This window comes from Choloepus didactylus, chromosome 1 (assembly GCF_015220235.1).
Source record: "Choloepus didactylus isolate mChoDid1 chromosome 1, mChoDid1.pri, whole genome shotgun sequence".
In the NCBI taxonomy this organism is placed as follows: Eukaryota; Metazoa; Chordata; class Mammalia; order Pilosa; family Megalonychidae; genus Choloepus; species Choloepus didactylus.
In genome coordinates this window covers 227,036,137-227,051,164 of record NC_051307.1, presented here as the reverse complement: position 1 = coordinate 227,051,164, position 15,028 = coordinate 227,036,137, and the positions used below count along the sequence as shown (strand labels likewise).

The 15,028-nt window shown below is 37.2% G+C and overlaps 1 protein-coding gene across 1 annotated transcript in view; it reads left to right on the top strand.

Moving 5' to 3' along the window:
- Positions 1 to 15,028, top strand: part of SHQ1 (SHQ1, H/ACA ribonucleoprotein assembly factor) — a 114,049-nt gene that overhangs the window by 35,219 nt on the left and 63,802 nt on the right. The window contains exon 6 of the mRNA XM_037800377.1: positions 7,405 to 7,532. Coding sequence (XP_037656305.1) covers positions 7,405 to 7,532 — 128 coding nt within the window. The remainder of the gene's footprint in view (positions 1 to 7,404; positions 7,533 to 15,028) is intronic.

Genomic DNA, 15,028 nt, shown 5'->3' with positions numbered 1-15,028 from the left:
TGTGGGGAAGCTGGCGGTTGGCGGCTGGAGACAGACTGGTTCTTTAAAAAAAAGAAAAAAAGGGAAAAACCCAGGAGCGGCCGCAGTTGCCGATGGTAGAAACTGTGCAGCGAAACACAACAGGAGCGAGCTGAGCTGGCCTCTTGGTGTCGGCCGTGGAGGATAGCTTGCGGCAGACACCCTCAGGACCGGGGAGTGCAGGGGAGAGCTGGAGGGAGGGAGAAGCCCCGTGGCTTGTAGCTGGATCCCCGGAGGGCTGGATAAACTCCTGCCTGGGGCCGTGCCCACAGTGACAGCCTTGAATCTCCAGGAACACCTGGGGGGATTGAATATCAAAACTGCCCTGCCTCCCTGGCCACCCGGACACACGCCCCACATTCAGGGCGGACGGCTCTAGCAACACACCCAAACTGAGTTCACCAACTGAACCCCCACAAGAATCATTTCCCCACACATCACAGGGACAGGGTTGGGGAGAGCTGACTTGAGGGGTATACGTGACTCACAGACGCTACCTGCTGGTTAGCTAGAGAAAGTGTACGCCACTAACCCGTGTTTCTGAAAAATTAGATTGGCATTTTTTTTTTTAACAACTCGAAAGAACCCTATCAAGCAAAGCAAATGCCAAGAGGCCAAAAACAACAGAAAATCTCAATGCATATGATAAAACCAGATGATATGGAGAACCCGAGTCCAAACACCCATATCAAAATATCAGAAGACACCCAGTACTTGGCTCAATTAATCAAAGAACTACAATCGAGGAACGAAAACGTGGCAAAGGATTTAAAGGACATCAAGAAGACCATGGCCCAGGACATAAGCGACATAAAGAAGACCCTAGAAGAGCATAAAGAAGACATTGCAAAAGTAAATAAAAAAATAGAAGATCTTATGGAAATAAAAGAAACTGTTGGCCAAATTAAAAAGATTCTGGATATTCACAATACAAGATTAGAGGAAGTTGAACAAAGACTCAAATCCTAGAAGTCCACAGAACAGAAAATGAAAAAACAGAAGAAAGAATGGAGAAAAAAATGGAAAAAAGTGAAATGGATCTCAGGGATACGATAGATAAAATAAAACGTCCAAACGTAAGACTCATTGGTGTCCCAGAAGGGAAGAGAAGGGTAAAGGTCTAGGAAGATTATTCAAAGAAATTGTTGGGGAAAACTTCCCCAACCTTCTACACAATATAAATACACAAAGCATAAATGCCCAGCGAACTCCAAATAGAATAAATCCAAATAAACCCACTCCGAGACATATTCTGATCAGACTCTCAAATACTGAAGAGAAGATGCAAGTTCTGAAAGCAGCAAGAGAAAAGCAATTCACCACATACAATGGAAACAACATAAGACTAAGTTGTGACTACTCAGCGGCCACCATGGAGGTGAGAAGGCAGTGGCATGACATATTTAAAATCCTGAGAGAGAAAAATTTCCAACCAAGAATACTTTATCCAGCAAAACCCTCCTTCAAATTTGAGGGAGAGCTTAAATTTTTTGCTGACAAACAAATGCTGAGAGAGTTTGCCAATAAAAGACCTGCCCTACTCCAGATACTAAAGAGAGCCCTACCAACAGAGAAGCAAAGAAAGTAGAAAGAGATATAGAGAATTTTAACAGACATATATAGAACCTTACATCCCAAATCACCAGGACACTCATTTTTCTCTAGGGATCACAGATCTTTCTCCAGAAGGGACCATAGACTGGGACATAAAACAAGCCTCAATAAATTTAAGAAGAAAAAAGAAAATTGCATATAGTCAAAGTACATACTCCAACCATAATGGAATACAAATAGAAGTCAATAATTGTTTGAATTGTAACTCCACTATTTACTTCCTACATTATATAAAATACACAAACTCTAAGGACAAATCAGTGGTTTTGAACTCAACGTAAAATATGTAATTTTTGACAAGAACTATATAAAGGTGGGGGAATGGAGGAGTATAGGAACATAGTCTATGAGTCCTATAGAAGTTAAGCTGTTATCAAAGAGAAATGGGGGAAGGGGCAATGGGGAGTTAAGAAATGAGTATAGGGTTGCTGTTTGAGGTGAAGGGAAATTTCTAGCAATGGAGGGTGGGAAGGTGATAGCGTTACAACACTCTAAATGTGATTAATCCCACTATGCTAGGGAGGGGGTGGAATGGGAAGATTTAGGCTGTATATATGTTTCCACAGTTGAGAAAAAAAAAAAAAAACGGTCTAAATAGACAACAATTGAATGCCAAGGATGACCCTGGATAGGATCGGATGATGGAGGACAGGAGGCTCAAAGAGACATAGTTGAGACATAAGGAAAAGGAAATATAGAATGTAAGCTTTGTATCATTGTTCAATCTCTTGTACTTCTTAGCTGCGCTTAGTGGGATTGCATAAAAGAATGTTCTTGTTCATGGGAATTATATATGAGAATTATAGTGTTTGTTCAAGGAGGTGTGCAACTAGCTCTCATATGTTCAGAAGACAGAGCAATAGATGATGGATGATAGATAGGGAGAGAGGGAGGTAGGGAGGGAAAGAAATAGCAGTGGGACAACATGTTAAAGTTTGTGGATTGGGGGGGATCGGGGGGGATCAGGGAATGCTGGAGTTCTGTGTATGGGGTTTGTATGGTTTTTGCAACTGTCCCTATAACTTTGAATTTATTCCAAAATAAAATGTTAAAAAAAAAAAAAAAGCTGAATGAAACACAAATAAATTTCTTTTAAATTTTCAGTTGAAAATTTTTTAGCTCAATGCTTTTTTGTTGTGGTTAGTGGAGGAAAAAGGCTTACTTTAAATTCTTATGCAGGTAATACATTGTGTGTACTACATTACATATTTATGTACATAAATTACATGTATAAATATGTAATATATATGTATGTGATATGTAATGTCTTACCTCTTATGTGTTACATTAACATGATATATAACAAATTTTTAGTTGTTTGACTTGTCCTTATAAGTCATTATATCGCCTCATGCTGTCAGGATTTTTTAGGCTTAAAGAAACTTCTTTTAATTCAGCCCAAGTGAAACATCTTGGAAATGAAGTGGTACCTGTGAGGGAATAAATGCTCACTGGGTTCTGGAGAAGAAAAGAATTTATTTACGATCTTGCAAGAACTGACGCACAGCCAGAAATGTGGCAGGCATGCCAAACAACAGAACATAGCAAAGTTTTATATTCTAGGTCTAAAATGCAAGTCCCTCCCCTGTTTCTCCACTGGATGGATACGCCAGAGGATACAGCCTATCCGAGAGAGCTAACTATCCCGCCTTTGGAACCTTGACTTGTACAGCCTATCAGAGAGAGTTAACGCCGAGAGTCCCTGTCTTTGACCATACCCCCACATCCTTTTACATTCCAGTAACCCTGGTTATCTTTCCCATATAAGGAACTGGCGCTGATTCTAGACTTACATCATGGTGCGCTCTCTCTCTTTCCTCCCCCTCACCACGGGGCTAGTTTAAGCCAGCATTTCCGCCCAATCTCCATTTTTCCCTATTCCCTATGGCCTTTATGTGAAAGCTGAACTTAACCCTTTCTTACAACATGGTAGGTGAGGTAAATTGATTGTATAGAGAATTTATACATTTGAAAGTCACATATTAATGACTTGGGGCATTTATTTTTACAATAAAATATGTTACAGATATCTTGAATCATTCTGTAATAGTCTTTTCTCTTTTGCTTACTACAACCAAGCCTTCCTATTTCTTTTGGAGAGTGTTTTTTTTCCCTCCCAAAGCAAATTATTTTTTAGTAGTTGGCATATTATTTTTTTTTTATCTTAACTAACTCATAAAATCTTGCCTATTTATTTCTTTGTGAGGAAATAGTAAAATAATTTAGTCAGCATTCTAAATATCTGTGAGATAAGAATATTATCAAAAATGGTAATATAACATTTGGGGTGTCGTTTTAAATTGTGAGAATGTTGCACTGCCCAAAATTACTCAAGCTTTTGGACTTATCAAGGTGATCTCAAGAATTCAAGCAGTAATTGTGAAGATAGGAAGATGATCACATACTTCCATGGTGACTTTCTATTCAAAACACCAGGCTTAGGAAAAAAACATTAGAATAAAATTTCATTCACTCATTCTTTTATTTATGCATTAATACTTGTTTGAATGTACTGCATGCCAGATGGCGTTGCAGGCACAGAGGGGACACTATTGTAAGTATCACAAAATCTTTGTACTCATGGAGCCGCCATTCTAGTGAGGGAAGCAGATAATATTTCTATTGTGATAAGTGCTATTAAGACAAGACAGGTTGAGGGTTTTTAGAGGGACTGGGCAGCCCATTGATTCCTCTATTTTAACATGTCTAAAACTGTACTCATCATTTTACCTGTAAAGTCTTCCGAATTTTCTAACTTGATTGAGTGCCCCATTTTTTCACTCCAGTCACCCAGGCTAGAAACCTGGGATTCATTTTTGACTGCTACTTTGTTATCCCACACATCCAATCAAGCCTGAAGTTATTTCCTTTATTTTTTCTATTTCTGGCCTTCATCTTTGTCTGGCTTATTGCAGCCTTCTCCCAGCTGAGTGACTAGTATTTCTACCTCTAATCTGGCCCTCTTCAAATTTGTCAATCATGAAACCACCGGTGTGATGTCTCATGTACTGAAAACGAAAATCAGCTTCATCCCTTGCTTGGTTCTCCTTGTACTTAAAGCATAAGCTCCTAACTCCTTAGCCTGGGAGTTCTCGGTATCAGGATCCTGTAGCTTCTTTCACCACTCCCTGCCCACATTTTAATCTGCAACAATAATGAACTTGTACATTTCCATGCTCACACCACACTATTTTTCATGTACTAATTTTACTAATTTTTACTCATGGTATCCTTTGCCAGCTATTTTCTCCCCCTGCCCTACTTTGCCTAAATAACTTTTACTTATCCTTGCATCCTCCCTTTCAAGCTAACATAGGAAGTCCTCCTCACTGCTCCCTTGTTGTAGTTCATCTTGTTTTGACTGCATTGTTAAGAATTTTGAATTTTGGGGGCGGGAGGGATGGGAAATGGAGGTGGTAGAAATACTGCTTTACAAAGCCAGGTTTCTTTTACCCCTGGGGGTGAAAACAGCTTCTTTTCAGATGTGCTCCTCTTCTCCTAGCTTGCCTCAAGTGTACTCAGCACTCCATTGTCCACAGCCCTTTTCTCTCACTGTGCCAGTTTTCCCTGAGACATCTGGATTTTTCATTGGTCTAAATGCTCACAACTTCCTTGTCTCTCTCTTGAGCATCAAACTTGTGCGTCCAGCTGCCTGCTGGACAGGTCTCTTTTCACATCTCCTTAAAGGCCGTTCCCAAACAGAAGTCATTCTCTCTCTGCTCATGTCTGTTAGCTTTCTGTCTTCCTGTCTCAACAAAGGCCACTGTTGTCCATTGAGTTATTCAGGCCAGAATCTTGGACTCGCGCCTTGACTCCTTCAGCTCCCTCAACCCCTATGTCTTGAGGAGTCTAGTTTCTAAACATATGTCACATCCATCCACTTTGCTCCATAGCCACTGCCACCATCTTCTTCTAGGCCACCGTTATTTCTGTTCCTTCAGGCTTGTCCCTTTAAAATTTTCTAAACCTCAGTGAGTATGATGCTTCTAAAACACACTGATGTCAATACCCTATGTAAAACCTTTTAAATGTTCAGTTGTTCTTAGGGATAAAAATCCTCCGTATTTTTAACATGGCTGACAAGGTTATGACCACCACAGCAAACTATTTTCAGCTATTCTCTCAACGTAAAAAAATTTTTTTTCTTACATATGCTTTCTTGTTTCCTAGCCTTTGCTGCACTATTCTTTCAGCCCAGAATACTCTATCCCGTCCATCTTGTAATCGGGTTAACTGCTAATTATCATTCAGCTTGTTGGCTCATATAACATTTTCTCCTGGAATGTTGCCTTTTCTCCCAATTTTATTTTGCCATAGAATCTTGTGCTAACTAGATCATTGTACTTATGCTATATGGTAATCATTTGACTCTCCCATGGGACTGCAAGTTCTGTGAGGGCCATCAGTATAAACTTGGAGCTTGGAACAGGGCACAAAGTCAATACTTTTTATTAAATAAATGACTTATTTAGCATTTTAACAATTGACTCTCCTCTTATTATCCTTTTTGAAACTCTTTTCCTAGAAAAAGTCAACACCCTGATTCGTGAGGGAAAGTCTATAGTAGAACCTCAATTTAAAAAGTTTTCCTTCACTTTAAAGAGAAAGACAGCTAATAAGAAAATAGGCTCTTATCAGGAATCATTTATAAAGCAACCCTTCTTCATCCTTTTGTCATAAACCTTGTGCACCTGACAGAAACTGATAATCAGTATTACGATTCCTATGTATTAGCTATTCAGTTTTGTTCAATAGGTCCTTCATTTCCTCAGGAATAAAAATGGAATATTTAAATTGTTTAAGAGCTTGGATTCTGAAGTAAGACTTAAGTGGGTCCAAATCCTGGCCACCCTCCTTACTGGTTTTATTACCCTGGCCAAGATACGCAATTATTCTGAGCTGCAGCTTTGACCCATGTGAAATGAGGGTATTCACCATACCCCCGCCCATGGTGATAGTAGGAGAATTCAACGAAATAGTGGATGAAAAGGACTTAGCACCGTGCCTGGCATGCATGAAGAACTCAGTAAGTTAGCTGTGATCCTTCTAATTTTGAACCATTTCGACATCTCAAATGAAAGAAAAGGTAGTTAAGATCATAAAACTATCAGTTAGCAAACTCAATTTATCAGAACAATTCTTTGAGTTTCTAATTAACTGAAGTAGTACTATAAATGAATTTTTCATCACAAGTTATACTTTTTTGTCATTCTTTTCCCAAGAATACTAATTTCCAACTTTGAATGCAAGATGGCATATTTTCTGAATAAGTGTCCTCCAAGTGTGAGAGGTATATATTGAATGTAGCTGTTACTTTTCTAGTTAAGACTAAGAGTAAAGTGCAGGAAAATTAATTTTCTGTTCTCTGCATAGGTTACATTTTTCTTTTTCAAAAGTTTAAAATCAAGGGACTTTTAAGATTAGCATGGCAAAGTAAAATAGATTGCCTCTTGGTAGAAAATGTGAATGCACATGCTAAAAATCAGTGTATCTACAGTGGGCCTGTAGGATAGGACTGTGATAGTCTTTTTTGTACCTAGTGTTTAAAGAGATCAGAAATGTCAAATATCCCTTTAGTCACCTGCTTACCTTTTGTTTGATGGTGATAGGTGACCATAAAGAAAGTAAATACAGGGCTCGCTCTTTCCCTGAAGTAACAACTTTTATTTCTAGTGTGACAATGATGAGTTGAAGTAAAATTTTAAAAAATGAAAACCAACCTTATCCTATGTAACAAGCCCATTCAATTTTTTTTTTTTTTTCTTCTTCCAGAGCTGACTTTTTTGAAGATGAGGCCATTGAACAGGTTTTGAAGTATAATCCTTGGTGGAGTGATATATATTCAAAAATGATGGCCTCTTTGGGGAAGAGTCAGGAGCAGGACAATCTCGCCACATTAGGTAAGAATTTCAAAATTAGGCTCTTTTGTTTAATTTTTAAATCTGATGGTACACCAAGCTTGTTGCCCTCCCTGTTTATCAAGCATACAATTGTAATAGCCTCATAAAGTGAAGATATGATTTGGTTTGCTCATTTTGGGAAAAGAGTCTTCGTTTCTGACTGGAAAATGCCACACAGTAATTAGACTAACATGTCGTGGGAAAATCTTTTGAAGTACTTTTTCCTTTTGAATCATAGCAATACTTTTTGAAGAGTTTAAATTTTTTTAGTAAATTTAGGGAAATGAACACACAGGATATTGGTAGTTATTAAATAATCTGCTTGAGAGATCTGAACATGCCTCTGTGGTATAGATATTTTAGTATTATTAATAGTGAGAAAAGACCCAGTTCTTACTCCCCATTGTTGAATGAATTTGAATTGTCCTCCCCAGTTTTCACAACTGGTTTTAAGAGAAAGCAGTTATCTTCATCTGTACCGTACAGAGAGTAGGGGGATCAAACTTGAGCAGTGAAAAGCTGAACTGAGGAGTTTTATGAACCGTAAGAGATGGCTGTGCCATATCTAACATTAAGACAGATGTTATCTGCAAAGAGCCCTTTCTTAGATGGTCATTTTATTACTGCTTTCTCTAAGTGGGAAGTTGATATATTAAGTCTTTAAGTTAGAATTGTAACAATTTTAGAGTGATCAAGTATAGAAGGCCCATATTTTCTGTTATACAGATTTGGCCTTTGTATATATATTAAAAATAAAAATTTAATGTTTAAATGAAAGGAATACATACAATTGTGCACATAGACAGACATACAGTCTCAAGGATGAGTTGAATGGAATGTAGAATCTCCCCACCCTTACATAATCACTTCCTAAATGTAATCACTGTTAACTAGTTTATAGTATTTTTTGATACATATGCCTGTATCTAAATATTTAAGAAATTTAGACCCATTTTTGCTCTATCCTTACCTGGCTTTTTTCAGTGTGTAATACATTCTGCAGATTTTTTATCAGCACTTACAGATCTTCCTGAATCTTTTAATGGCTGCTAAGTATTCTGTTGGATATTTGTATCACAATTGATGGACATTTGGGCTGTTTACAATTTTATGAATATTATAAATGATGCAGTGGTCTTCTTTAACTGCTCAGTCTGAAGTAGCAAAAGGGTCTCTATTGCATCACACTATTTTGATTCACTGTCTAGAAATTATCACTCTTCAATATTTTTCTTGTTTGTTCATTGATTGGTTCATTATCTCTCCTCATAAGAAAGAAAACATCTTAAAAGCAGGGACTTTGTCTAGCTTATCTGCTGTATTTCCAGTGTCTAGTATAGTGCCTGTGATATAATGGGAATTCAATAAATATATATAGAAGAAATAAATATTGTAGTAAACATTTTGGGATTGGCTTTTGCCAGTCGTGATCATTTTTAAAATTTTAAAGAAAAACACTGTCAGGATTACTGAGAGGAAAGGCTAAGTAAGTTATTTAGGTTTTGTGAAGGGTTTAGACTATTTCTACCAGTTTGAGAAATTACTTCTTGTCGTCTTTTGGTAAATAGAGAATTGACTTTAATGCACAAAAGAAACTCATTTATAACGACTTTCATAAATACATTGTTTATACCAGAACCTCGGTTTTATATTTGATTTAATTACACAGGCAGATTTTTAGTGTTGTTAATGCAGTTTGGGTAGTTAACTGTTGATGCCACGTAGCTCTGCTCAGAAACTTTGCTCAGACTTAAATCATCAATGACATACATTGGCCTGCATCTGTTACCCTAATTTTAGTGCAGTATTTTAATGAGGTGGTCTGGGAGGAAATCGCTGGTTGTGTAGTTGAGTGTTTTGTCCACAAGGGTGAGCTAGTTGCCCAAAAAATCAAAAGGCAGCATTACCTTTGATTTAAATTCTAATTTGTTCTACTTTGATAATTTGTGGGTTGTTCTTACTCCTGTTTCCTGTGTCAGCAATGCTTTGAGTTAGTTTCCTGGGTATAATTTTAATAGGAGATTGAGCTTGTCCGTCCTTTTAACCACCGGCCCTCCTGACCATTTGTCTGACCCGTGGCATATATCCAGACGATGCTTCAGGAACAGTGATAGTCTGCTAAGATATAATGGTGATTCATTCTAAAAATCAGTTTAAAAATAGCAAGGGCAAGTGATGGAAGGTAGAACAATTTGAGTTCTTCTAAGTATGCCACTTATGGGGTTAAATAGAAGATGAGCTTGGTGTTTAACATCTTGCTGTGGAAATCCTATTATGCCTACCTCATAGGGTTGTCTTGAGGATTGAATGATATAATATATATAAAAGCTTCAGCATATCATAAATGTTAGATATTATTATTGAGAAAAATCAATGGTACAAAAGGTAGGAATTGAATGGCTTCTCTGTGAAATTACAATTTTTGCAAATTTATACATTTTCTAAGTGAAATCTCTTATTGATAATTTTCTGTATTTTTTTTCTCATTCAAATATTTGAGACTCCTGAAATTGGAAGAATGTATTGAATTGTGTTGAATGAGGCTAAAATATGGGAGAAAAGAAATAACCCCAAAATTTCACTATTTATGCAAGGAGCATAATGCTGCTATATCTTTTCCCCCTCTCTTCCTGTTTATTCTTCCTTGCCTCCCGGCCTGCTTCTTCTCTGAATCATAGCAGTGGGGTGTTATGTTTTTAATGCTCCCTCAATCAGATGTTGGCAGCCAGACATACCAGTGCAGGTGACAGGTGGATTTCTATTCATCCTTCATCATAAAGTATTAACCTGGATTGTTTTGAATTCCAGATAAGTCTTAGGTGATTGATGAACCATGGTCCCTGTCTTCACCGTGGTTAGGATTCTTGTCATTTTCATTGTAGCCCTGAGACTTCTATTAACATCTTCAGCTTTGTAATGACCCCGATTTTCCTCCCCAAAGGCTTGTAAACGGAAGTGTTAAATGCTGTGCTCCCATTGAGCTCTGGTTTCATGAGGACGGACTCACCACATTTCCCATGTTGTCTTTCAGTGGTTAATCTCAGCCCAAGAATCTTGGCACATTATTGCTTGTTATGACACCACATAACATTTATAGTCAATGATCTTCCTAGCAGGGCCGTCCTGTTTGGCACCAATGAGCTCTTCAGTGTTTGTAGAGATAACTGTCAGTGTCAGTTTTGAAAGTTGTAACACTGCAGGGCTACCCATTTAGGCCGAAGGTTTGAATGCAGCACATTTCCTTCTGGTTTCCTTGATCTGTTTCCAGTAAGTGTACAGTGTAGTAGGCACATTTGCATTGCTCTGAGAGAAGCCAGATAGTGAATGATTTAATCGTTGACTCAGAGAAGACAGGGATGTCTGGGAAGGGGAATCTAGAGAGGAAGGGAAGATTTCAAAGTAACAGAACTAGAAAATATTCAGGAGAGAAAGAGACCTGACTGACATTGTTTCCTTCCTGATGGGAGCCCTTTGCAGTTCTCAAAGGTGTGGATGGGTTTTTTTTTTTTTTCTTTTTAATTTTCATTTTATTGAGATATATTCACATACCACGCAGTCATACAAAACAAATCGTACAGTCGATTGTTCACAGTACCATTACATAGTTGTACATTCATCACCTAAATCAATCCCTGACACCTTCATTAGCACACACACAAAAATAACAAGAATAACAATTAAAGTGTAAAAGAGCAATTGAAGTAAAAAAGAACACTGGGTACCTTTGTCTGTTTCTTTGTTTGTTTCCTTCCCCTATTTTTCTACTCATCCATCCATAAACTAGACAAAGTGGAGTGTGGACCTTATGGCTTTCCCAATCCCATTGTCACCCCTCATAAGCTACATTTTTATACAATTGTCTTCGAGATTCATGGGTTCTGGGTTGTAGTTTGATAGTTTCAGGTATCCACCACCAGCTACCCCAATTCTTTAGAACCTAAAAAGGGTTGTCTAAAGTGTGCGTAAGAGTGCCCACCAGAGTGACCTCTCGGCTCCTTTTGGAATCTCTCTGCCACTGAAGCTTATTTCATTTCCTTTCACATCCCCCTTTTGGTCAATGGATGGGGTTTTTAATGTTGGGAGGTGGTCCTAGGCTACATTCTTCAATGCAAAAGCAATCGTTTCTTCCCCAAATGAATTGAGCTTTCAGCTGGCTTTTGTTTCACTGTAGATTATTTTTGGAAGTATAATTAACTGAACTATATAGCAAAGCTGCTTTGTAGTGTAGCTAAGTCATACAAACGCTTGACAAATGTTACTCATGGTGGCAATCATCCAAGTATTGTTGGCACTGCATCTGTAGTTATTTCTAGTACTGCTGCTTGGTTAGACCTGGGTTATGTGCATACCTCCCCAGGTTCCCCTCTGGGTGATATGATTTTCAGCTCTAATAAAAAAGGCTTTAGGGAGCTCAGACTTTCGGTTTCTCTAGTGATTTCCTGGGTGATGGTGGTGGTGGTGGTGGTTGTTCTTTGTCATCCCTAATTTCTTAATTTGGATTCAGAATTTACATATGTTTTGTATTGTTAATGAACTAAATAGGCCAAAATGCAACTTAAAAAACACTCAGAAAAAAGTTGGTAGTGTTCTAAGGTGTTTCAGTGGCACCTAGCAGCCAAGAATTCAGAAGAGTACATTCAAGTAGGCTTTTCTTATGTACACAGTCATTGAAAGTTACCTATCGTATGTTGACGCATTTACACGTGAGTAATGTAACTTCAGAACTTACAGTTCCCACATCACCCTTTAAACATCGTTAAACATATGCAGGTATTATAACTTAAGAATGGAGGAATAAACATGTAGGCGAGTTAATGTTTTGTTACATGGTTCTAGGCACGCTTATTTTGTGATTCAGAATTATGTGGAGGCAGAGATCTTTATTAGTCAACTAGGATATAAAGCCTTTTGTCTTGTGAGATAATATCACCATGAACACCTGGCACTTGCCTGTTAGCTAAATTAATGAACATCTCAAAAGCCATTCCCAAGAGAATAGTCTCTCTCAAACCTTGCTAAATACATGGGGTCTTAAAATACTTTGTCAGGGATACTTTCTTCATGAAATGAGAATGTTCTTGGACAGATTCCTTAAATTCAATCACTTAAAGTGAACTGAGAGCTTCTATTTAAATGCAGGGGTCTTCATATAAGTCCTTTAATGAGATAATCAACACCCAGTTTATCTTATTAATTTCATTTTTTATGTCAATCAGATACCTAATTGCATTAAGTGAAAAAACATATATATATATATACACACACACACACACACACACACACACACACACACACACATATACACATTTTTTTTACCTTGCTGGCCAGCAAATTAAATACATCCATAGTGCTCTTTGTGGTTTATATGAACAATATTTGTACAAATACATTTTTTCTTTCATTCTCATTTTTTTTAAATAGGATTTTTCACATGGGTGAAAAATAGACATTTATTGCAAAATCCTGTTTTTTTGTACTAAGTGTATTTCAGTGAGTAAAAGGAGTATTGCTTTTAGTAATTTGAAATAAATGTCTTTAAGATTTTTTTACAGAGGACAAGTTTCAAAATTGCTGGAAGCTTTAAAACAAAAAGAGACCATGTTAAATTCAAGGCTCATAAGAAGACAGAATAAGTTTAGAAAATTGCGTGTGAAAAAGGTCCAGCATGTGTGAATAATCATATTCTTTTCCTTCTGGCTCTTGCCAAGTTTGATGAGCAGAAAGGCAGTCTTTTTCTCTGAGCAGAGACAAAAAGAGACTGGTGGTTCACTATCAAGAAAGTAGTTTGGAAATGTTAACAAGACAGTTTAATAATTTTTGACCTCTGATAAAGTGGCAGAGACAGCCAATTGTCTTTTACTATCCCTTGTCCCCTTCTTTTAGCAGGAGGCCTTTCTGCGTTACAGCTTAGCACATGGTGGGTCAGCTAGAATCTACTTTTCCTTTCCTTCCGTGCAGCTGGGTGTGGGCATGCGACTAAGTCCTGGCTGATGGAAACTGAGTGGAAATGATAATGTGTGATTTCTGGGTCAGGATTTTAAGAAGGTGCTTGCCATTCTTGTCTTATTCCCATTAGTTGGAAAATTGAAAAAAACCTGGAGTGGCTGTTTTGGACCCAGAGATGGGGCTGTTCCTACCCCAGCAGCCCTGGATCTTGCACTCAGGATCATAGCACCAGAAAGAAACTCCCATCTTATTTAAGCCACTGTGTTTTTCAGTCTCTTTGTTGTAACAGCTTAGCCTGTCCACCTAAATATAATGGGCAATCCTAAAAGCTGGAGAAAAAGAGGTGAAAGGCATTTTGATATACTTGCTATAAAGCACCAGAACTAGAAGCTGAATTCTTATAGAGCTTAAAATTTTTTTTAAGTAAATTTGAAAGTGGTTCTTGGTACAGCTTGAAAGGAAAATTAAGAATTAGTTTGGGAGGTAAGGGATTGACAACACTTTTATATAGAGGTAACTTTACATATCTGGATGCTTACATTAAAAAAAAAATTGCTGTAAGACAAGTGGTAGGCACGTTTTACTTAAAATAGCCAGGACTTAGGTACCTCTATGGTTCTAGCTGTTACTCTCCTGTAAATCTTGCTCTAAGACAAGATGAATTTCACTATGTATGTATTGTAAAAAGGAAATAATAACACTTATGTTTGGTTAACATAAGAAAATACTTAACTGAATAGATAGCATGTTACATTGCCTTTTGTCTATAATATGGAAGACTTTATGTTGAGAGACTGTGTTTATCATACACTTCAAAGGAAACTTAGAAGGAACCACAGTCTCAGACTTACTTGACTTACCAATGTGGATATAAAGTATTTTGTTTTTTTCTGTCTAAAAAGAAATTGCTTTTCTCTCTTCTGTCAACAAGAAATGCTGAAAATACTGTGTTCACAATGGTGACAAAATGTAAAAAAATTTTCAAATAATTTTTAACAAAAGTTTCAGACCTATTTGACAAAGGTGGTGGTTTAATACAGTGGAAAAAGATGGATTACTTAATAAACTCTGCTGGGACAATTAACTATGCATCTGGAATAAGCTGAACTCTTAAAACATATGAAAAAATAACTTCCAGATAGATTAAAGGCTTAAACGTAAAAAATAAAACAATAAATCTTAAAGAAAATCTAAAAGACTTCATGTACAATCCAGGGGTGGGGGAAACCTTAACCAAAGCTATAAATCCAGAATCTGTAGAAGAAAAGATGGACATATTTGGCTACCTAAAATATACTTTTTTTTTAAACCTGTGTTTCTAATTTTTATTTGCTTTTTTTTTTGGAGGTAAAGTTTACAGAGAGTGAAATGCACGTATCTCAAGTGTTCCATCATATTAACTTTTAAAAAAATTAATTTTATCTATAAACCCTCCATAGCCACCAAAAACAAAACAAAACCTTTAATGGCAAAAGATACCATAAACAAAGTCAGTAGTAGACAAGCAGTAAATTTAAAGAGATGACTAGGATTTATATCTGTAATGTACA